General features: G+C 44.7%; 2 protein-coding genes across 8 annotated transcripts in view; one reads left to right on the top strand and one right to left on the bottom strand.

Moving 5' to 3' along the window:
• The first annotated feature begins 3,577 nt into the window (after positions 1-3,577).
• Positions 3,578-22,673, top strand: Aktip (AKT interacting protein). 7 transcript variants are annotated; one of them, XM_050143944.1, is made up of 9 exons: positions 3,588-3,712; positions 6,245-6,356; positions 7,636-7,841; positions 10,614-10,678; positions 10,763-10,863; positions 11,243-11,430; positions 11,523-11,630; positions 12,591-12,651; positions 12,816-13,597. In XM_050143944.1, exons 2-9 carry the CDS (start codon positions 6,315-6,317, stop codon positions 12,921-12,923), a joined length of 879 nt encoding a protein of 292 aa, XP_049999901.1. In that variant the 5' UTR covers positions 3,588-3,712; positions 6,245-6,314; the 3' UTR covers positions 12,924-13,597. The 7 variants fall into 7 exon arrangements, with proteins under 7 accessions (XP_049999902.1, XP_049999896.1, XP_049999895.1 ...); XM_050143940.1 differs by having other exon boundaries at positions 3,589-3,712; positions 12,813-13,597; XM_050143941.1 differs by having other exon boundaries at positions 3,603-3,712; positions 6,249-6,356; positions 12,813-13,597.
• The window catches only part of Rbl2 (RB transcriptional corepressor like 2), a 49,371-nt gene continuing 40,310 nt past the window's right edge, over positions 13,632-22,692 (bottom strand). The window contains exons 19-22 of the mRNA XM_050143936.1: positions 21,351-21,456; positions 20,211-20,413; positions 19,461-19,625; positions 13,632-15,133 (exon numbers count right to left, since the gene is read on the bottom strand). Of these exons, the coding sequence (XP_049999893.1) occupies positions 14,963-15,133; positions 19,461-19,625; positions 20,211-20,413; positions 21,351-21,456 (645 nt within the window). The 3' untranslated portion in view covers positions 13,632-14,962. The remainder of the gene's footprint in view (positions 15,134-19,460; positions 19,626-20,210; positions 20,414-21,350; positions 21,457-22,692) is intronic.

Raw genomic sequence — 22,692 nt, 5'->3', positions numbered from 1 at the left:
CTTTCTGAATTTCAAGGACAAAGCATTTTGAGCCATTTTTTATGCAGAGAGAGCACACAAACACACTTCAGCCACCTTTTCCTTTTCTGTGGTTTTTGGGTCCCCACTCCACCCTGGCATGAGGCCCTACAGTCATGGTGCCTCCCTTTGCAGAGCTTACTGACTGTGAGAGATGGGCACGTGTCATGGCAGCTCCCAAAGAAACAGCACACTGCACTGCAACAGATTGTGCTGAGAGGGAAGGAGGATACAGGGCAATGCCCCCTCCTGTGATGAGCGCACATCTTCAGGTATTGGAGGAGGCGAGCTTGGGGACAGCCGCGCCAGACACAGCCATCATGAGAAGTCTGGTCTTTTCCTATTAGGAAACCAATGGGAACTCTCAGAAGGGTTTGAACTCAACAAAAACAAGGCTGTGTCATCAACAAAGGAGAGAATAATAACCATTTATTTCTTACACTCCCACCAAACCCCTCAATCACCAACCAAAGCCCCCAGTCCCCCACCAAACCCCTCAACCCCTGACCAAAGTCCTCACTTCCTCCACCAAATCCCTCAGCTGCCAACCAAACCCCCACTGCCCCCACCAAACCGGCTCCATTTCTCACCTCACGGAGTGGTCTGACCAGCCAGTAACTTAATGCAAGTATCTTCAGCTGTGGGTCTCAACCTTCCTAACGCCATGACCCTTTAATATGGTTCCTCATGTTTTGGTGACCCCCCCCCAACCATAAAATTATCTCTGTTGCTACTTTATAACTGTAATTTTGCTACAGTTATGAATCATAATGTAAATACCTCTGTTGTCGGATGCTCTCAGGCGATGCCTGTGAAAAGGTCCTTCAACCCTCAAAGGGGGCCACGACCCACAAGTGAGAACCACAGATCTAGACCCTCACCCTTGGCAGCCTCCTGCTGTAGCTCCCACCCATAGCTAACCTATGGCTTGTTTGTCTCCACCTCCACTCCAGTCCTTAAATACTCTGGAACGCGTTCAGTTCTCCAGCTCCGTCACTAAACTTGTAATTGTCTCCCGCGGGCCTCGGGTTGCCCCCACAGCTACGCTCCACAGAAAGCAACACGTTCTAAACTTTAGTGGCATTCATTGTACGTCGTCGCTCCTTGATGCCCGGGGATCCAAGGCAAATGACTCCGCCTCTAATTGTGGCATTTTTAGTCCCTGGCTTTTGACTTCTGGATTATATTCAGAGACCCAGTGACTCCCGTCGGTCACTGAGATATTCCGGCATTTCTTTGGATGAAAAGTATTCTTGCTCATCAAAATATTTTGCTTGACCTTGGAACCCTCCTGGCTGCAGCCATTTTACTCACAGACACGCCAGGAGGACTGCAGGGCTACTCCTTAGAGCCCACTTCACAACATAAGAAGCCCCTCTGTGACGGAGAGTAGCTGGAGATGGTGGCTGTTTGGCACGCACAGGAATAAGCTCTCGGGCGTTGGAATTATGTGTCTGGGTATCCAGTGTGAGGTAGGCAGGTGCATGCCTGCAGGAAACGAGCTCAGGGCGAGAATGCGCACTGAGGAATGTTTGTGTGTCCACTCAGAGAACAGTGTGTTGGGGAAGCAGGAAGTCAGGGACAGTCTCAGAGGATGGCGTCCCGGGGAGAAACCAAACCGGGCTGAAGAGATTCCAGAGGAGATTTTTCTGGGGCCAGGGGAAAAGACTTCCAGCTCTCCTTCCTTTTATGTGAAGACCAGTGCTAACAGGGCCAGAACATTCTTAAATGTATCCAAACTGGTGAGAGCAAGCCGCTCAGGGCTGTTTTCAGCTGGGGGAGGAAGCTGGATATCAGAACCAATCTCTGGGATAGCCATCATGAGTTTTGGCTTCCTGCCACTTAGTAAAAGTCATTTACCATAATCTCAGTGGCAATCGAAATGGAAGAAGTAAACTGCTCAGACAGGACTTCTCTGGACTGAAGGCACCCAACAAGGCCATAGAAAAGACCCAAGTGTTGTGCCTAAAAAAAAGGGGGGGGGGGAGACCCAAAGGGAGGGTGGCCAGGATTGTACAGTACTGTGTGGTGACGGATTAGAGGACTTGGAGGCATTGAGGCCAATGGCAGCCTTTACAGAATTGGGCAGACCAGGGAGAGGCCAGGAAGGAAGTCTTGAAAGTCTGGGGAGGTTTTTTTATTGAGCTTGAAATGTGCCCAGTGGGAGGCACCTGAGCAGGAAAAGGTTGCAAACGTTTCAGGTTCAAGTGACAGCTTCAGGCAGGAGTGGGAGACCTTGGGACTCTGTCGTTCCCAGGGCCTCAAGGTGACCTGACAGGTCGGTGGGAGGGGCTCCTACTTCAGGCCACCAGCTCCCCTGCCTCACCTGCAGAGAAGGGTGCACCTCGTGAAGCAGAGGACTATGGCCTCTGGTGAGGACTCACTCTATATATACACCCAGGAAAAATCCAGAAAAGCTGTGTAACCAGAGCATCTTTTGGCTCTGGCTAACGCCTCAAAAGAAACTTGCCTCCAACAGAACCTGTCACAGACTTCCAGAGGCTTTAGGCTTTTCCGTTTCGTTTATGCTGCCGTCCTTAAATCTCTTTCAGGTCCTGGCCCCTGGTTACATTTTAAACAACTTAAACAGAAGCTGCAATTCTGGCCACTTGGACAGAAGGGAGATCTACACGGCGAAATACTGGCAGAATTATTTCTTTTCTCTTCCTTTCTTCCCTCCTTCCTTTTTTCTTTCTCTGCCTCGAGTGCTGGGATTACAGGCGTGCGCCGCCACCACCACCCAGCTAGAATTATTTCCTAAGTACATCCGTGTTGTTCTTTTCTAATAGTTACCCAGGGTCATCTTGCCCACCTGGCAGAACTACGCTTTTTCTCCAGAAGAGAAACGGCCCTTATTTTAGGCCAGTATTTAAGGACGTTTGTCCCCCTGCCCTACGTCCCTTGAACTGCCTGTTAGAGGCGCGTTCTCTGCTATAGACTTAATGACTGGTTGTAAATCAAGGTTGTCTCTTTTGGTTATGGGCAATCCCCGGGAACAAACACTGATACAATTATTTCTAACAAGCCTGGTTAGTATAATTCTGTCCTTGGAGATGGTTTATTAATAAATCTGGTATAACATCGATTTTACAACTTCCAGTTTCTCCTACATTCCTTCCACTCCAGACGCTGACTCAGAGTCCCCGACGTGGAGGTCCAGCCCTCTCCTGGGTACCAGGCGGTGCCCCGCGGAGCCAGGAGCTAGCTGCAATCACTGCTAGAGAAAGGCTCCAGTGGCTGCGGCATAAACCGCTGGGCGGGTCTCCATGGTGACTGGCACACGCCGTGTCCAATGGCAGCCGGGTGCCCGTTTGTTTCCCGCCCACCCTACCTTCCCAGGGATGGAAGCTTCTTTGATTGACAGCTTGCCTTGGGAGCTGTTACGTAAGGGGAGGTACGAACGCGGCCCCACCCGAGCGGCGCTGATTTGATTGGCAGGACGGAGTGCGGACCCCCACCTCCCCAGCGCCTTCCGGAAGCACGTCCTTGATGGACAGCGAGAGAACCACTCGGCACGGGCGTCCAAGCGGAAGATCCCAGTCTGGGGGCGTGTCTAGGGCGTGTCCCGCCGAGGGCAGGGCGGGGCGGGGCGCTGCGGGAGAGGAGCGGCAGGGGCCGGCCTGCGCTGCGGCCGGAGATGCTGTCGGGCCGCGGTGGCGCTCGGCCGCCTGAGCTCCGCATCGAGGGCGTCCAGGTGAGCGTCCTGCCTTTTGGCCCGTGACTCCTGAGCCTTCGGGGCCGAGGGGTGTCGTCCGCGGCCGGGCGTTCGGTTCCCTGCGGAGCGCTGGGGGCTCGGGCGACGGCGGCCGCGCAGGGACACGGGGGCGGGGCCGCACCTGTGCGCTCCAGGCACCTGCTGCGCGGCCTCGCGAACGGCCGAGGGAGGAAAGGGAGGCAGGCTCGGTGGCTCCCCCGTCGGGCTTCCCGGCCCGCGCTGTGGCCGGTCGCTCCGCCGAGGGGCTGCTGCGAAGCCCCAGGCCCTCGGCCTCGACTGCAGACTCGCGGGCCCGGCCGCCCTCCAGCCAGCTTAGAGGCTAGGGCCGGGCACCAGCCTTGCATCACCTCGGGACAGGTTTGTCCAGATTCTCTACGTGCTCCGTGACGGGTTTGCGCCCCGAGCGAAGGTGCCCGGCCCAGCGAGCTGCCCCGGCCGGACTGTCTGAGGCCCGAGCTGTTTACTTTTCCTCGGTTCTCCCTGGTGGTCTCTTCACATTGGATTTCATAAACCCGCTTTTGCGGTGATGTATTAGTAAGTGCCCATGTTAGCTCTGTGTCACAGAGGAGGAACGGTGGTAGCCAAGTCTCACTTGCCCTCTGCGGTGTGCCCATCGTCGCACAGGTGAAGATGCCAACTTCACTCAGCTGTGTGTTGTAAAGTCACGCAAATCGTTTTTTTATACTTAGAGCCAAAGGCGCAGGAAGTCTGGTGGTGGCTTTTGAGAACAAGGATAGAGCCTGTTTGTCTTAGATCTGTCATTACTGCTGGACGATGTCATGCTATGCCTTTGACAGATGCTCATCTAGCAACCTAGGTAGTTTCTGAAAAGCTGCCTACAGTTCCATGTGCTTATGTTGCTACTGGGACCATTTCGTTAGAAATATCGCTGCGACGGATGACACACGATGTCTCTTGGAGGAACTGAGGACAGTGTACTGAATTTATAAAGGCAAAAGACACAGCCTTGAAAGGTACCTGCTGCCAGTGTATCTAGAAGTAGGAAACACCCGAGTCTCGACGGGCAACGGACCCCGATAAAACAGGTGTACCTAGACAGTGCAGTGCCGGTCCTGAACACCCAATGTGGTTTTTACTGGAGCCAAACAGGAATATACCTCCTCCCCACTTTTCGATGTCCTGGTGTGTCAGCCACCTTTAAAAGCAGGTTAGCGAAGTCTGCTAACTGGCTGCAAACGTGCAGGTTAATGGGGGAGCTGGGATCCCCGTCCTCTGGTTTAATTACGGGGTGGCACTGTCTCCTGGAAAGCACAACAGCAGTTATAGGCACTGGCTGGGATGGTAGCGCTGGTACCCACCCATGGATGCTGTAGACACTCCAGAGAATGTTGTAGATCCCTGCTGGGTAGAGAGGCACAGCCCAGCAGAGCCTCTTAGGAAGTTGAGGAAACGTTGCTAAGTTTTGACCCTTTTAGCTGTCATTCAGCTTTTCACTGCTAAACACAGCCATTCAGATAAGGAGTCACACCTTAAAATGCAGCCGAGCCTGGCTGTTTCTTTGCGTCTTTGTGTTTTTAGTAAGTGACCCACTGACCTTGTGATCTTTGAAAGTTGCTTTTCTTTTCCACTACCTGACGCCTCAAGCCGAAGGTTTGGGAACTGTCTCCTTTGAACCCTCCCTGAATTTATACATTCACAGTTCTCGGAGTGCCTCATACTACCGAATTTCCAGTTTAGTACTTTGAACAAACCTCCTGTTGCTACGAACCTTTTGCCTGTGACCTGTTCTTCAGTAGTGTAAGGCAGAGGCAGGAATTTGTGGAGTTTGAGACCAGCCTGAGCCGCGTTGTGAATTCATGAACCCTCTGGACCACATAATGAGCCCGTTTTTGTCTTTCGTTGTTGTTTTTTGAGGGCAGTTCCTTGGGGTAATAGGAACAGGATTCTACCCCCCCTTTCCTGATATAGGTCTCCCGTGTTTTTTCTTACTTTGTTGGCTCTTAGTTTTGTACTTGACACAACTTATTCAAGACGTTCCTAGTCACCCACGTTGACCCTGAGAACAGTGACACAGCTTGCGTGTAGGTGGTTAGTGCATCCTGAATACAGCCTTCCCATTAGTCAGGTGCCTGGATACAACGCTAGCAGCTGTGGCTGTGTGGTAGAGCAAGCTGAATCCACTCACAACTATTCTAAATGCTGGTCAGGACCCTGGCACACAGGTGATGTTTCTGTCTGCTTGTTCTTGTGTGTCAGCGGGTCTCACTATGTAATCCAAATGGGCCTCAAACTCTGGATCCTCCTGCCTCAGCCTCCCAAGTACTGGGCTTGGCATGCTTGACTGTGGTGCAGTTTCATATAGATTCCTGAGGGTGTGAGAGGAACTGGAGCCTGCAATGGAAAGGTGTGGCGAAGAGATTATTAGAACTCTCTGATGGCATCCCCAGGCCTCTCCATCTGTGCACTGCTTGACGTGATGCATGTCCAGGATGCTCGGCTCTGTCTTAACTGCTGGTGTCGGTGTGTTGTATTCTTTCCACCTGTTTCAAGGCAGCGTGAACGCTGAGGACAGAAGAGTTTGATGACACAGCACTGAAGTTCTTTGTTTGGAGTACACGTTATGAACCCTTTGTGGAGCATGTCTGCAAACTCTGTGCGCAAAGTAGGTACAGTCAAACAGCAATTCTGATAGAAGGGAAGGCGAGCAATCTCTTATCAGGAGCACATGTAATCTTTAGCCAAAATTACTGGGTTTTATTTCTGAGAAATCATTTTGTCCATTAAAATCAGTTTCTTGGGCTGAGTTCACATCAGCAGTTCTGAGGAATCACTATGGTAAGAGTGTTTCATTTAGATTGTATGTATTCTTGATGAAATTGTGATGGATTCTGAATGTTTCTCTGTTATACTTTCAGGATTTGGTTTTTAGAGAAGCTTTGGTCAAGTCAACTAAGATTTGGGCAATAAATAAATGGTCTAAATAAAATGTCTATTTTTTTTAGAGATAAAGTCTTTCTATATAGCACAGAATAGCCTGGTATTCCATAGCCCAGGTTGCCTCAAACAGCAGTCTTCTTGCCTTAGCCTACTGAGTTTTGGGATTATAAGTGTGAGCTATCATGCACAGTTTTATTATATATTTACTGTAATATATATGTGGACTGGCAAAATGGCTCAGTGAATAAAGGCACTTGTTGCCAAGTCTGAGTTTGTCCTTTGACCTCTATATGTGTGCCATGGCACACATGCACCCCAAATAAATAATGTAATAAAAAAAAATTTAAAAAATAGAAATATAGTTTCCTCTTACGAAAGCTTAAAATATACAAACAGTAATTTAAAAGCTCAGTTTTACCTGTAGCACATCATTAGTACTTTTTTCCTATGCACACAGTCAGAGTATTTTGTACGATATATTAAAAAGCCTCTGCTGTATTTGAGGTTAGGAAGCACTAGTGAACTAGATGCTAGTTTTCTGGTCATTACGAGCTCATTGACTAAGGACAGCAGTGTATGCTGGTGTGGAAACATAGCAGGATCATGTATGACCTAAGCAAATGAGGTAACAGCTTCATTTCTCTGTTCCTATCCCTGTGCTCACATCAGGGAGCAGCTAAGCTCCGCCACCTACACTGTTTATTTTCAACTCCATTTCTACAGCGTCTGCATGTACATGAGGCTCTCTGGTCTTGTTAATGGCTTTCCTGTTTCAGCTGCTCGTGAAAGGCTTGACTACACTGTTCGTACGGGTTCTTTCTGCTTTAGTCATGCTTCAGTCTTATTTGCTCCTTCCATGACCTGCCCTCTCAAGGGATTTGAAGGCATCTTGATCATGGTGTGAGAATTCCTGTGCTAGCGAACTCTAGCTTAGAAGCCACGATGGTGCTCTCCGATGCTGCTTTCAGAGTTGCCATAAATGCTCTCACTTTCCTTCTGAACAGCGAGCTGAAGCTGAAGAGACGACGCTAGCAGGGGACGTGAAAACCAGTCCTCCACGGACTGCACCGAAAAAGCAGCTGCCGTCTGTTCCCAAAAGCGCCCTGCCCGTAACGAAGCCTGCATCTCCAGCCCCAGCAGCGCGGTCAGCAAATGGCACCCATGCCTCTTATGGGCCCTTCTACCTGGAGTACTCGCTTCTTGCAGAATTGTGAGTCCTTCATGGATGAATGGTCAGTTATGAATGGCTCCCTGCAAGTTAAGAATGAAGTCATGTCTCCTGATAGACTTGAGTTAATCTTAAGGCTCAGACTTGTCTCCAGCTTGCTGTTCTTTAGAGAACAGGAGGGCAGACAGCACTTTTGAGAACATATACTTGGTTAGGAACTTGGTAGATTAATTTCTGTCTTCTTTTCTGTGAGAAATTTCTCTGAAGAGGTTTCTGTATCAAGTGGGCAGAAACTGAGTGACATTCTCTTGGGTCACACACATTGGGAAGTTTGGGCTCCATTTTGGCTCTCACGCTATAGGAAGCATTGACAGACTGGGGTCAATGTAGTAGGAAAGGGTCCGGAAGCCACAGTTAGTAGGTAAAGGAACTGGAAACACTGACTTAGAAGAAAAAACTCAAGAGTGCTTAAAATTTTTAAATTATATATATATATATATATATATATATATATATATATTTTTTAATTTTATGTGTGTTGGAGGTGTGTGCTATGGCACAGGTGGAGATCAGAGGATATCTTGTGGTTACTTCTCTTCCACCATGTGGGTCCCAGGGATTGATGTCAGGTCCTTATGCTTGGTGGCAGGTACCTCTACTGAGTGAGCCATCTTGCCAGCCCTCAGAAAAGTATTTACAAAGTTGTTTCGTATGTCAGAAGGTCTGTTTTAGAAGATTTACTTGATAGAACCCTTGAAGGTCCATATCAGGAGGAAAGGTTGGCAGTGTAGCTTGTCATAGGCCCACCCTTGCACTGATGGTCCCCTGCCTAAGGAGAGCAGGGACGAGCACTGTGCAGCACTCCACTAGTGATGCCTAAGGAGAGCAGGGACAAGCACTGTGCAGCAGCATCAGGAATGATGACACACTGCCTGGCACATAGAAGAGTTCAGGCACCATGTAGTTTGGATCATTTGTTAAAGGGACAGAAAGTCTGGAGAATTCCTAATTTCTCTAATCTTTAAGTTTCTCCATAGTTTGGTTATTTTCAAAGCATCCTGATGACTCCTCCTAGAGTACTGATGCTGTAATGGTCGGAAGGAATGAGGCTCCGGTGTAGTGTGGCAATGGTCTCTTCAGCTCTATAATGGATGCCTTGTGTTTTCTGGCTGAGCCATGAGGTAGACAGGCTTCTATTGTGGAGACTGAAAGTTGGCTGTGTGTTAAACACAAAACGGCCCTCTCTGACAAACATCTCTGGGTAGCTCTATCTGCTAGCCATGCTTCTATAGGACCTGCTGAATCTCAGGGACTTGAAAAGGTAATAGCTACACCTGGTACAGTTGCTGTAAGAGCTGTTGTAGGTTCAAGGTCAGCCAGCCTAGAGTACAGTAAGTAACTTAGAAAATGCTCAAGGTCAGCATGGAGCAGTAACTAACTTAGAAAAGGTATTTAGGGAATAAACGAGGCCCCAGCGGCTAGAGAGATGGCTTAGCAGCCAAGAGCACTTGACACTTTTGCAGATAACTGAGTTCAGTTCCCCGCACCCACATGGTAGCTCACAACCATTTGTCTCTACAGTTCCAGAGGATCTGATGCCCCTTTCTGGCCTTTGTGGGGACTAGGGACTCAATTGTACATTTACATGCATGGCCAGCAAAATGCTCATACACATAAAAATCAGTCTCAAAAAAAGCCCCATAAACTGTTCTCTGTGCATTTCAGGATTTCCAGGTAACTGTATTTAGGGTGCTTTGGTCAACACTGTCCTTTTTGGTGGCAGATCACAGCTCATAGCTGCAGCAAAATAGCTGCCAGTGTGTAACTGGGTCCCAGGAAAAACAATAGCATCTTTCTGCCACGATACTTGTGTCTTGCCTTGTGTCAGCATGCACCTTCTCTAGCAAGGCCCAAAGAGTCTGCGCTCAGGGTGTTCAGGAGCTCCACGAGCAACACTGTACACCTAACAGCCTGCCCTCCACTGACCCAGTGAGGCTGACTCAAAAGGACAGCTAAGTGATGGCAGTTCTGGACTCTTAGTACCTATGATTGTAATTAAAAACAGTTTGCGGGGGCTGGAGAGATGGCTCAGAGGTTAAGAGCATTGCCTGCTCTTCCAAAGGTCCTGAGTTCAATTCCCAGCAACCACATGGTGGCTCACAACCATCTGTAATGGGATCTGGTGCCCTCTTCTGGCCTGCAGTCATACACACAGAATATTGTATACATAATAAATAAATAAATATTTAAAAAAAAAAAAAACAGTTTGCTTTCAGTTTAGTACTACAAAAGTAGTATGCTGAAGCCCAGAGGGAAGTACCACATTTGTAATACTGAAAAATAATTTTTGAATATATGAATTCTAAAGCAATAATTTTACCAATACATTTACCTCAATTTTATTGTGTGCTTTTGCATTGATTTGTGTTGTTTTTTGAGACAGTCTCGCTATGTAGAAACTTGATTCATAAAGATCCACCACTCCCTGCCCCCGAGTGCTGGGACTCCATGTGGGAGCTCCCACATCAGCTCATTTACCTCAGTTTTAATGTTCAGAATTACCTGTTTCTCAGAGTAAAACTCGATCCCTTGACCCTGTTTGGCATTCTGAGTCTCACGCCCTGTATTGGCTTGAGTTTCTCTGGACTTGTTTGGAAGGAAGAGGGTGGGTGGTAATCTAGGAGACTTGGGTGCGAGACCAGAATGACTCCATTACAGCTGGAGCACAGCTGTTACCTGTCTCAGGAAATGTGGGGTGGTTTGACTTAGAAGTGTCGCTGGCATCTGTAGCAGCTTACACTGCTCTTGTTTCAGTACATTGGTGGTGAAGCAGAAGCTACCAGGTGTCTATGTACAGCCATCGTATCGCTCTGCATTAGGTAAGATGTAGATTGGACCTTCATTTTTGTTGTGTGGGGTCTTCTGGTACAGATGGGACTTTAGCATGCATATGTTCTCTGCAGTGTGGTTTGGAGTAATATTCATACGACACGGACTGTATCAGGATGGCGTGTTCAAGTTTACCGTGTATATTCCTGATAACTATCCAGATGGCGACTGTCCAGTAAGTGGACTATAGTTGATCCCTTCAGTCACTGAGGGGAAATCAAGGCTAACAGACTTCTCGATTCTTCTCCTGACTTTAGATGTTGTAATGAAATCAGCCTCATCAGATGTATGTTTCCCACAGCCAGCAGGGTTTGGTGCTTTATGCACTCTGGGGTCATGTACTCTACCTCCCTTTCTCCCCCCGGGGGTGTGGGTGAGCTCGGGGCTGTGCTGCACCATCCACTGTCTGCCTGGTGATAGTTATGCTGTGGGAGAAGAGAATCTCCTCTGTTGAAAACTGTTTACAGAAAAGTGGTTGTAGTTAAGGCCCTTATTGGGCTTGATCTGTTTAGCTCATGGCATCCTCCCACTCAAGTGTTTCTCTCTACACATAGCGCCTGCTGTTCGATATTCCCGTCTTTCATCCGCTAGTTGATTCCACCGCAGGTGAACTGGACGTGAAGAGAGCATTTGCAAAGTGGAGGCGGAACCATAATCACATCTGGCAGGTCTTAATGTACGCACGGAGAGTCTTCTACAAGATCGACACCACAAGTCCCCTGAACCCAGAGGCTGCAGTACTGTATGTGATTTTTACTGTTAACTTAGGATAAGCGTATTGTTTACTATTACTATTTAAGATAAGTTGGTAAAGTTTTCAAACTTTTACCACAGGTATGAAAAAGACATTCAGCTTTTTAAAAGTAAAGTGGTCGACAGTGTTAAAGTGTGCACTGCTCGTTTGTTTGACCAGCCCAAAATAGAAGACCCCTACGCAATTAGGTAAGTAGTATGTCTCCTGGCCTTTTACACTTCTGCTTTAGAGAAACATATGGAATGTTGGCCTGGAGCTTTCCACTTTCTGTCAGCTCAACTCCTAATGGCACTTGGGCTCTTGACCTTAAACCAAAGGTTTTGTGTGGCTACACTACCAATAATGGAATACTTAGTGACTTTGGTTTCCTGAGAATCTGTCAAGTGCTCCTTCATTTTTTCATGTGAGGACAATGAGTTACTCTCTATACCCTTCTTCATGGCCTAACATACATACAGCTGAAACCACCAATTTCAAACTATTCCATAGTGCTTGCTCAACTCTCTACTCTTAGTTGAAGTAAACATAACTTACCTCTAATATATTCAGAAAAATGTATCTCAAGGTCCACAATAATTTGGATTACTGAATTACATCATCCAGCCCAACTCCTTACCATTTAGATTTGGTGGAGAGAACATGCTAGAATAGAATGGAGGCCCTATAGTGCAGTGCTGTGTGTGGGCTCAGCTGATGGACTGCTTGGTTTCTGGACTTTCTAGCTTTGGATTATTCTGCCTTGTTTTCTTCATCTTTAATATTTCAGGGGTGGTATGAGGTTTGTAGGGATAAGTCTATTTATAAGAGGTAATTATGATATGAAACACTTTTAGATAACACTTTGAGGTAATATCAGTGTACATGCTAGCAACTGATTAAAAATTGCTCTTTAGCGGGGTTGAGGAGGAGTGGTGGTGACGGTGGTGGCGCACGCCTTTAATCCCAGCACTCAGGAGTCAGAGGCAGGCGATCTCTTTGAGTTTGAGGCCAGCCTGGTCTACAGAGCGAGTTCCAGGACAGTTAGGGCCACACAGAGAAACGTTAAAAAAAAAATTCTTCCTTCTTAAGTTTTATTAGCATTGTCTCAATTGGATGCTGTACATGTTTTGAAAGCCGTGAACTGTTTTTAATATTTTCTGCCCTTCAAGCTTTTCTCCATGGAACCCTTCTGTACACGATGAGGCCAGAGAGAAGATGCTCACTCAGAAAGTAAGTGCATAACCAGTTTTGACATGGCTATCCTAGTTTCTTTACTGTCTGTACTTGAGGCCACTGGTTACATCCAGCTGACTCTTGGGGAAACTAGTCAGTATGATTCGGAACTTGCTCATCAGTATTTTTTTTAAATGTCTGTTTTTGATTGTGCCTAGAAGAAGCCTGACGAACAGCACAATAAAAGTGTTCATGTTGCTGGCCTGTCATGGGTAAAGCCTGGCTCAGTACAACCTTTCAGTAAAGAAGAGAAAACAGTAGCAACCTAAGAGATGGTGGATCTGGTGCACCATGCACTTTCCTGCTGGACTCTGGCCTAGTTAGAGCTGACTAATGGCGAAGGACGGCCTGAAGAGTAAACCGCGTGAACAGTGACTGGCTCTCAGTGTTGTGTATGCGTAGGTTCTAACAGCAGGGTGTGGAGACCTCTCATTGAGTAATGCGTTACTTCTGTCAGAAGTGTCAGGGTGAATCTAGTTCAGTGCTCCAAATTATTGGGGACCTTGAGGCTTAAGTATTTTTCTGAATATGTTAGAGGTAAGTTGTGTTTACTTTAACAGCGGAGAGAATGAACACTAGGTGGTAGTTGGAAGTTGGTGGTTTCAGCTGTACATACTTTAGGCCACGAAGAAGAAGGGTGTAGAGAAGAGATCCAGAGGGCAGCACTTTCAAGTAGAAGACTGGCTTTCCGGCTTCAGCCTGCTGACTTGCTGTAAACGTCTGTCTCAGAAGCATTAGGAAAGTAGGCAGAACCAGGATGCTTGTTCAGTTCTTTTGTTTTGTTTTTGTTTTTTTAAAGCAAATTACTGTATTTTTATGGCCGGAGGAAGAAAGAAGTGTTCAAACGGTTTCTAATGAAGTCAGGTATTTAAATGGTGGATGACCGATGTGTTAGTAGAGATGAAATAAACCAATAAATGATTGTTGTCATTTATGCAGGACACTAATGCTCTTTTTCAATATAACTAAACAGACACTAATTTATAAGTGCTTTATTGAAAAATACACATATTTTCATATAAAATTACAGCAGCGGTACCAAGAGGTTTTATAAGTACTTCGCACAGCACTGCTCCAGTGGACAGTGCCAGGTCTGTTCTTTAGAGCAGTATCAAGTTACTTAGTAACTTGGCTTAGAAAGATCCAATTTACAATTGAATTTTCTCCTTAGGATTATTAGTCCAACTTAAAAACGACTGGAACAATAATGATTAATAAAGATATGTGTAGATAATCAATAGCTGTTAAATAATTTTCTAATTTGTATAAATGGTACTATGTACTAATAAAAACCTAAATTCTCCAACCTATTTTTTTAACTTCCAGGAATACCCTCAAAGATATTTGAATTCTCGATTCATCTTAATTTAAAAATCTTTACTTAGCCAGATGATCCCTATGTAATGCCACTGCTACAAACTAGAGCATTTTACACGTGCTCAGAACGTGTTGCTATATCAAGTCCTTTAAGAAAAGCATTAAAATATTGGCTGTTTAGCCTAGAAGTCTTGTACCTACTAAAGTCCACACTATAGAAAGTGCCATCATAAATATACAGCAAAATCTGGGTTACAATGCCGTGCATTTTACAGCCCTAAAGTGCCACCAATTACACAAGCTCATTCACACATTGCACAACTTTTGCACTGTACCACATCTCCTGGGGAAGGGACAGTGCTCAAGGGAACAGGAGCCTTAGGCAAGTGCCTGGAGATGTCCAGGTCTGGGCCATCCCCTCTGTTCTGTTTCGTGAATGTAAACATGGCAGGTGTTTTCATCCTAAAGCACATGGTTGGACCTAATCATAGGCAAATGGGAATGAATTGAAATACAATTCCTCTGCTGGGGCACACCTATACAACTTCTAAAGTTTTGTTTTCTGCAATACTTGTAAGAGTTTACCAGAGTTAAAAATCCAGGTTTGGATTCTGGGCAGTGTTGAAGGTAAGCACTCAATAGTAGGGGGAGAGGCAATTGGGGTGAATAAAAACATCCTGAAGTAAGTCTAAATTCTCACCACAATGTCCTTCCTTTTTTGTTTGTTTCTGAGTCAGGGTTACAGATAGCCCAAGATGGCCTCAGACATGCCATGTAGCCCAGACTTCTGGTCCTCAGACTTCTGGTCCTCTTGCCCTCTGTCTCTTGTGTGCTAGGATAACAGGTATATATTGCTACACCCAGTCAGAGAGCTTCCTTTTTCTAGCAGGCTCTAATCTATTGCTGGATTAAGGAGCAATGTTCCATAATCCTGCATGCATTAACTGCTAAGCAGTTGATGTGAAGACAGTTTCCATACTGGAGGCTAACCTCAGTGTGAACCTCGGTCGTTGGCTACATCTTGGAGACGACGTAACAGGGCAGAATGATTTTCTGGGCAAATTCTTTTTGCAGGTGATTCACTTCCGTCGTCTAAGAGAATCCCTCTCTTTTTAGTTGGAGTCTCTCCGGTCCGTATCATACTGTTAATTTCTCTCAGTCTCTATGGTGAGGAAAAAGCAGATATTAAAACTTTAAAAATGCTAAAGCACATTGCTCAGTATTAAGCTAGAATCTCGTGGATTCAGCAGTTTAAACATTTAAATTAACACCTTTGCAGAAAGAAAACCCAAGCAGATCCGCCAGGACACTGCTGACTCTGGGTCAAGCAGAGCGTTTGTGTTTTTAACAGACTTCCTTGGTGATTGTGGTACACATATCTACAACACACATACTCAATACCTGGTTCTAGAGTATCATAGTTACGTCATGTTTAGTCACACGTCCACTTTGAGATTTTTGTGTGAGTGCATGTGTGGAGGTGTGCATGTAAATGCATGCTGTGGAGGTCAGAGGACAACTGCAGAGTTTTTTCCTTCTACCTTTATGTGGGGCTGTTGTGGCAAATGCCTTTACCCACTGAGCCATCTTGACAGCATGACTTGGAAGTTCAGTGGCTCACTCCTATGATTTCACCACTTGGGAGCAGAAGCAAAAGCACTGCTGTAGGTTCAAAGTCAGCCTAGCCTACAAAGGACAAGGTCAGCTGGAGTTACATAGGCCTTGTTGTAAGCACCACCCTTCTCTTTTCTTGCTTTGAGACAGGTGTCACTGTAGCCCAGGCCAGATTGTAACACACTCTAAAGCCCAAGCTGGCCTCACTCACAGCATCTCTCCTGCATCACGTTCATGCATGCTAGAATGAAAAATGTGAGCCACCATGCCAAGGTTTTTATTCATTTTGAGACTAGCTTTGAACTCTGCAGCACAAGCAGGACTCAACCTTGTGATTTTCCTGTCCCCAGTAGTTGGGATAACACCTGAGCCACTTGTTTTCTACCTTCTCAACCACAATTTCACTAGAGAAATAAGCTTTGGTCCTGAAGGCATTCATTACAGGTAATGGATGCTTAGTGGCCTCTGGAGGCATGAGTTCTTCGAAGGGAGAGCTGAGGAGTTATTAAAATTATTTCTGAGGTTCAGTGACTTCAGTGAGCAGTCCAATGAAGAAAGAAATCAGAATATGTCATTAGGATTGTTTCTCGGGCCTCAAAGTCTGCTCAGAAACTATTCTGGTACCTGTTGGCTCAGATTTTTGTTCATGTTTCTTATTTAAAGAGGATATTGAGAATGTTAACACACACATAGTTTAAGGAATCTCAAAGTAGTGAATTAATAGTGAATCCTCCACCACCCTGCTTGGACAATTCTGGTCACTTTTCATCTCTCAGATTTTAAAATGCACATCCTAGGGCTAAGGCTGCAGCTCAGTTGGTAGAATGCTTTAGTCTAGCATGGAAAAGGCCCTGTGTTCAATTCCCAGCATTGCATAAATGGTATGGAGGTGCACACCTAGAATACCAGCACTCTGAGGTGGAGGCAGAAGGATCGGAAGTTCAAGGCCATCCTCAACTACACAACAAATTTGAGACCAGCCTGGGCTACATGAGACTTAAAAGAATAATATATCCTAGACATTTCACTTACTTTTTGTTGTTACTGCCTTTTTGTGGTCTGGGGATTAAACCCAGGGCCTAACACATGCCAGATAAACACTCTACCACTGAGCTCTAACCCATCATTTTAATTCTTTACTCTGAAATAAATTGAAAATTTTTAATTAAATGTATATTGTCGGCATATGTATCTTCAAAAATTTAAGTATCATAAGCAAAGCTTTCTTTGATCCTTTCTCTTCTACCCTTTGCATTCTAAAGACGTCTTGTCTGCATTTGCTGTCTCTACGGGTCTCCAGCTTACCCCAGTATTCCTTATATTGCTCACTGACTACATCAGTTGATTAAATGCTACATAATTATAAAGTTACTCTTCATTGTATAGCTAGATAACTTAATCATAGCACATTTATAAAGTACATTTTTGTAGGTAATTATGTTCATACAGTACATAATATTTTTTTCACAGTTCAAACATTCAAATCTTAACACTTGGGGAGGGGTTACCAAGTTGTACTTGTGGGGTCAGAGGGTAGCTTTCATGCTTTGTGCTTTTTCTATACACAATGCATACTTGGCTTCTTTATCTTGCCTTTTTACATATGACAGAATCTAGAGACCAGAGATAAATCAAGTGAGAATTGACACCGGAAGGGAGGCATCAAGGTCTCACCATTAGGGATGAAGTTAGATCAGCAAATTTGCATGAAATCATTTCTTTCAAAGATGTTTTTATTGATACAAAATGATTTATTTTTATATTTTTGAAGAGTTTATATAGAACTGGCATTACTTCTTCCTTTAATGTCTTGTAGAATTCACTGATGTAGCCGCTACCTGCAGCTCCAGTTTTATTTGAAATGTTTTTTAAACTAGAAATTTCAGACTGATATAGTAGACCTGCTTGTTTTCCCGCCACTGAGGAGGCTGAGGCAGGAAGACTGGCGGGAACTTGAGGTCAGCTTGGACTATAGCATAGTGGGCTAGAGGGATGGCTCAGGGTTTACCGAGGACCTGGATTTGATTCCCAGCACCCACATGGTGACTCACAACTATCTTTAACTCCCAGTTCTAGGGGATCTGATGCCCATTTCAGACTTCCCCAGGCACCAGGCACACAAATGGCATACATACACAAATGTAGGCAAAATAGTCATAGACATAAAATCTAAAAGCAAATTTAATCAATATTGGGCTCCTAAGGCTACTTCTTATGTAGTATAGGTACATCACAGAGTCTGTCCATTTCTTCTGTGCCTTCACTTTATAGGCATGAAAGTTACCCCTTAATCCTCAAACTTCTTTCAGTGTGTGTATGTAGTGTGTCACTTAGAAATGTTATTAGAATTCTCAACTATGACTGTATTTTTCTCTCATCTCACATCTCTCATAATTGAGCACAGAGCTTCGTACATGCGAGGCCAATGCTTTAGCGATGAACTATATTCCCAGCCCAGGAAATGAATCTCTTGGTCATATACTCATTGCTCTGAAGTCCAGTTTTCCTGTTACACATAACTACTCTAGTTCTCTTTTAACATGGTGGTAGTATGATATTTTTTAACATTCTTTAACACAGCCATATTGAGACATAATTTACATACCATATAGTTCACTCATTTAAAGTGTGACTCAAGTGGTGTCTGCATGGTACAACCATCTCCACATACAACCTTACTGCTCCCAGAGAAATCTTTTCCTCTAGCAGAAATGTTCCCCTTTTTCCTAATTTCCTTTCTGCCTCTATATATCTGCTCATTATGAGCATTTCACCAAAGTAGAATCATATGTAGTCTTTTATAGCTAACCTAACTCCCTGCCATGTTTTCAAGACACTGGAGCCTGTACTAGTACTTCGTCTTTGAGGACCACATACATGTTTTATTCATCAACTACTAGACATTTGGATTGCCATCTTGGAACTCACTCTGGAGACCAGGCTGGCCTCTGCCAAGTGCTGGGATTAAAGGTGTGCACCACCACCACTAGGCAGGATCCATCCTTTAAACTGTCTGTGTTTTCACATTTGAAGCAATTGCATTAAGTATATCTAACTTCAGATGGCCTTAGTTAAACCTACAAACAGATTGATACCAGTTGATCCCAAAAGCAATTGCAGTGGTATGAGATTTCCTGTATTGGGATGTATTATTTATAAAACTGGACTTGCAATTTTAACTAAATACATTGCCAGATGGGTTGAGGTGGGGGGAAGGGGGAATCAAATACATAAGAGGGCTGGGGAGATGCTCAGTTAACAGAGCTGTAACAAAACAAATTTGGCTTGTCATAGCTTCCTCAGGCCTCATCTGAGCCTGTCTACATTACTACCAATGAGACAGCCTTTGCCTTAAGGCCCTCACTTTCTTCTCTGCTTCTTGGATGCACTTCTACATCTCAGGGACTACGTAACTCTTCACCAGCAAGTCTCAAGTTTCCCAGCTCTCAGACTAAGGCAGATGCTACCACATATGTCTAACCCTGAGCTCTCTGTTTTTTTTCCCCTATAAACAGGGCCAAAAGACAGAGACACTGTCCATTGCAGAAACAACTTGGTAACCAGTTTAGGGGTCCAAAGTTTCTATTCTGAACAGAAATAGAAAAAATAAAATCTTACAAGTGAAAGAAAACTCAATGTCCAAAATTTACAGATAGGAAAGGAGGCAAGAAAAATGGAGTTAGTTCCCCTATTTTATTTCTAATCCTGATGTCCTCAGCAATCAAACCAGTTCACCCTGGGTTTTGTCCCTTGTGACTTTCTGCCTTCTGTTGCCTGGCAGCTACCATTGCTCTAAGAAATACACTTAGCAAAAGTTCTATTCCTCGTATCCTGATGCACTTTAGAGTTAGCTAAAGCCATTTCTGTAGGCTTACCTTTGATGGGCTGTTGTTGAAGTAGTAAAAAATCTTCTCTCGAGGAGAAAGCATTGCTTCGTTTTTATGTGGGGAAATGTAGATGGGATGGTTCTGAGACAACTGGACTCGGCGAGGGGAGCCTGCCCTTACAAATGGATAGGGGGAGAGGGAAGGAGTGTCCATCTGTTGAAAATAAAATCAGTAATTCTGAGGAAGGAAACTTGTAGCTAGGGTGTATTAAAAGTCATCAATTTTACTGAGTGAAAGGCATAATAAGCCAGAAGCCTCTGAATGCTGAACAGCAATGGATCAGCAACAATCAAAGAAACTAAAGAGACTTAGACAGCTAACATGCACAGGTGCTCAGTTCCCGCCAGCCTCTCTGCTAAGCATTTTTATACATCATTTAATGCTTACAACAACCAGATAAACTATTAATTACTACTATTCTCATTTAGAATATGAGGTGACAGCAAGCACAAAATTTAGTCATTTGCAAGGCCATCACCGTTAAATACTCCACAATCTGAATTCATGTGGTTTCTGTCTCCTGCTAGACGCAGAGAATTCTACACAGTCTTATTCATACTGCTGAGTATCATCAGAAATTATATTGATTAGACAAGGTACTTGTGTTGGTTGGAGACATTCTTAGTTTTATTTAATGAAAGAATTATTTGTAAGTCTAGTTTATGATGGAAAAGGTCAAACAAATGATTCCTTCCCCTCAGGAGTAAAGGCAGCACCCAGTGATCCCGATGCACTTACGTTTGCCTGCGAGTACTTCATGGCAAATGTTTGGATTTGTTTGATGTAGACGTTGTTGTAGAACTGAATGAGGTCTCCTCTCTCCTCCTCTTCAATGTCACTGTTGGCACCTGTCAGCCGAGTTGGGGTAGGAGGGGCACTGCTGGGCTGTGGAACTGGTAAGGTGCTGTTTGACCTCATAACTGGACTGGAATCTCTACTGGCTGCAGCCAAGAGAACAAAGGGTGGTCTGGGTTGTTTGAAAAAAGACACTTCACTAGGAAAAGGGGAAACATCTATATGTGTGCATCAGTCATCAACGGCAATAAGCAGGCACTCTGATTCTTTGGAGATTGGTGTGTGTCATTCGTGTGTTTGCAGGTACTTGTGTGTGGAGGCCACAGGCCAACATTGGCTACCATTCCTTGGGAGCTATCTACCTTCTTTCTGAGCCAGGGTCTGTCAGTGTAAACCCCAGTGATCTACTTGTCTCTGCCTCCCAAGACCTAGGATTACAAGTGCTTGCTCCCATGGCTGGCTTCTTACATGGGGGCTAGGGATCAAATTGGTCTACATCCTTGTGCACCACATAAGTTACTGACTGGGCTACGTCCTCAGCCCAGTATTATCATCATCATTATTTATCATCTTGGTGAGAAGGTCTCACTCTATAGTCCAGGCAGGTCTGAGCTCTCAGTCCTCCTGCCTTAGTCTTAGTAGAGATGAAATTATAGGCGTGGACCACCATCCCTGTATCTTGAGCTCTGTTTTTCATACCAGGAAGCAAAGCTCAGAAATAATTTTATTCCCTTATTATAACTGTACCACAGGTTGACTGAGTAGTTTATATTAGTAAGTTACACAGAGGCTTCTGGAACCTGAGCCCTGTACTAACAAGTTTAAGTCAAGAACTAGGAAGAATATTTCTAATAGCACAGGTCTAATCAACAGGCAAGCTCTTTCTGGAATTCAGGCTAGAAATTCCTATCTGAAACATGTTATTCTCTAAATGCCTCAAAGCACTGGAAGAAAGGACAACTGACCACCAAGTTTAGTTTATTCCAACAAATTATCTGAGGATAAACTACATGTATTTTTATTTTAGATTTCTTAGTCTTTTGACCTAAAAATTAGATGTTCATAAAGATATGTCTTTTTTACCTCTGTCTTTATTTAGTTCTGTTGGAGAATTCTGGTGGCTTCTGCTGTCACTGTTGCCAGAATTTCTTCCTTTCCTTCTCCCTTTTATCAAAACACTTCTGTATACCTTTAAAGAGACGGTGAGACGGGGGCAGAAACCAGCGTTTATTAACTATATACTAGCTGGCAGGACCTTGATCCTCACAAAAATACACTTAGTAACGGTTGTCTTCTGGGAATGTTCGGAATGGCAACCAAGTTAGGCACTGTGCATGTCTGTGATACCAGCCCTCAGAAGGCTAAATGAGGAGGGTTGCAAGTTCAAGACCAATTTGGGCTACTATCTCAAAAAGAAAAAAATAACAAAAGCTTTGATCTAGCCAGATGTGGTTATATGGGCACACACACACACTTGTTAAGAGCAATAAACAGATACTCTAATTCTCTAGGATTTCGTGTGTGTGTGTGTGTGTGTGTGTGTGTGCGCGCGCGCGCACACACACACACATTCTTTTAAAACCAGCACTCACGAAGCTAAGGCAGGCAGATCTCTGTGGGTTCAAGGCCAGCCTGATCTACACAGTGAGTTCCAGGCTAGCCAGGGCTACAGAGCCTGTCGCAACAACAACAACAAAACTTTGTGAGCTAGGTCCCAGAAGCTCTTCCCTAACAGCTTATACCAGAGCCTATCTCATACAAATTCTAAGTACTGCCTAAAACTCTACAGAGCAGTACCAATACTGACTGTAAAGTCAAGTTATTTTAAGAAACAAGTCTAACAACATTCTTGGTTTTCAGTGACAAATGAGCCATGTTCAAGATAAAGTGGGTTTTTAATTTTCATTCAACATTGTCTTAGATGATTACTGTGCTTTTTACTAAGCCAGACATAAAGGGGACATGAAAATCAGTTAACTTCTCTGAATTAAGAAATATGTCACAGGCTGGAGAGATGGCTCAGTGGTTAAATGAACAGTTGCTCTCTAGAGGATCTAGGTTCAATTCTCAAAAACCCCACAAGATGGCTCACAACAGTCTAACTCCAGTTCCAGGGGATGCAATGTCCTCTTCTGGCCTCTAAGGGCACCAGGCACCCAAGTGGTACACAGATACATATGCAAGCAAAGCACCCATATACATAAAAGTAAATATTTCACAACATTGCCTTTGCAGGAAGAGGACTTTAAATAACTTGCATGAAATTGAATGCCAGTGATGTAAAAGATTAAAACAGCCAATCCCCTTAGATTCTTGGTTATGAGTCCTGGTGGGGAGAAGGCACAGAACTAACTATAGCTAATTGTTCTTTTTAATTCATCACAGACTTAAGCTTTACTTTCAGCCCTGAGAGAAAACATGGTTA

This window comes from Alexandromys fortis, unplaced genomic scaffold (genome assembly GCF_014885135.2).
Source record: "Alexandromys fortis isolate MF-2015 unplaced genomic scaffold, M_Fortis_MF-2015_v1.1 scaffold_1, whole genome shotgun sequence".
Classification (NCBI taxonomy): Eukaryota; Metazoa; Chordata; class Mammalia; order Rodentia; family Cricetidae; genus Alexandromys; species Alexandromys fortis.
This window is presented reverse-complemented; position numbering and strand designations above follow the sequence as displayed.